This window comes from Diadema setosum, chromosome 22 (assembly GCF_964275005.1).
Source record: "Diadema setosum chromosome 22, eeDiaSeto1, whole genome shotgun sequence".
In the NCBI taxonomy this organism is placed as follows: domain Eukaryota; kingdom Metazoa; phylum Echinodermata; class Echinoidea; order Diadematoida; family Diadematidae; genus Diadema; species Diadema setosum.
Genome location: NC_092706.1, coordinates 3,465,253 through 3,466,568, shown reverse-complemented (window position 1 = coordinate 3,466,568; position 1,316 = coordinate 3,465,253). Strand labels below are relative to the sequence as shown.

Here is a 1,316-nt window from a genome sequence, read left to right as displayed (position 1 = left end):
ATGGCTTCATTTGAGGAACATTTGACCTGTCCAGTGTGTCGGGACAGGATAGTGGACGCGAGGCAGCTACCATGCGGTCACTCTTTCTGCAACACATGTATCAATGCCGTAATATCAAACAAGCGACAATCGGACGAGACAGATATGGAGTGTCCATATTGTAGAGATAGTACAGAAATGTGCGACATGGAGAGGATCCTGAAACCAAACTTCATGGTTAACAATATTCTCGATGCCATCAAGTCTGCACAGGAGAACATGTGTGTTCGACACCCAAGAAGTGAAAGGAAATACTTCTGCGAGCAGTGTGAGGTTCTGGTGTGCAGTGAGTGCGTGGTGAAAGATCACTATGCTCATGGTAAGGCGCCAAAAGCACTCGATGAAGTGGTGGGGATTATCACAGCCGATATGGATGCTCTGATCGTGCATGGCGAAGAACAGGATATCCTACACACCGAATACAGGAGCTCCCTGGGGAATATTTGGTCAGCGGGAGACCAAAAGTTGCAACGATTAGAAGACGAGGTCATGGCCGAGTATAACATCCTCCTGAAGCAGTTGGACGAACAGAAGGAGCGACTGCTTTCCTCCATAGCAACCATGAAGTCAGATTTCCGGAGAGGGGTTGTTTCTGCGTTGTCTGCCGACGAAGAACTCACGTTGCGTGTGTCGGAGTCTCTTCGTACAGCCAGAGAAAAACTGTCCACGTGTAACCCAGTGGATCTCGTCTCCTCCTTCAAGACATGGGTTACGCAGCTAAAGGCTGACCTTATGAAGGAAATACCGAACACGAGGGAAGAAGAAGGAGCGCTAAAAATGTTAAAGCTTCTTCACTTCCAAAAGAGCACGCTATCCCAAAGTCGCACACTCGAAATTGGTTCCATTGGACATCGCGAGACAAGCGAGCTTCCGTGCGAAGCGGGCGATGGCATCCGAGAGGACGTCGACCATGCACAGAATGAACTTGGCGATGACGTTGAATCGATCAATGAATCACTTATATCCTTGGATGACGATGAAGACATTGACTGCAACTCATTGGCAGTCCATTTTTCAGATGAAGATGATTTAATCTGAACGTTGGTTTTTCATCACAAATTATGTACATAATTTTTGTTGTTAGTTTTTCACAGTCGGCTCTCCATGGAAAATCCTTTCAAGTATGCATCATTGCTCATTTTGATGGAGATATGACATTACGTGAAAGTGAGTGAACTAAATGTTGTAACTATATCGCATACTACGATATGAAAGTGCATATATATCGCGACCGCAGTACTCTATCCATCGTATTATTGATCTCTGCGTGAACATCC

General features: G+C 45.8%; 1 protein-coding gene across 1 annotated transcript; it reads left to right on the top strand.

Annotated features, from left to right (window-relative positions):
• Positions 1-1,077, top strand: LOC140245552 (tripartite motif-containing 13-like). Its single transcript, XM_072325118.1, has one exon. It carries the CDS (start codon positions 1-3, stop codon positions 1,075-1,077), a length of 1,077 nt encoding a protein of 358 aa, XP_072181219.1.
• The last annotated feature ends 239 nt before the right edge of the window (positions 1,078-1,316 follow it).

Bases quoted from the DNA above. Each gene is read 5' to 3' on its own strand.
- LOC140245552 (XM_072325118.1), top strand. From the start codon at position 1: ATGGCTTCATTTGAGGAACATTTGACCTGTCCAGTGTGTCGGGACAGG.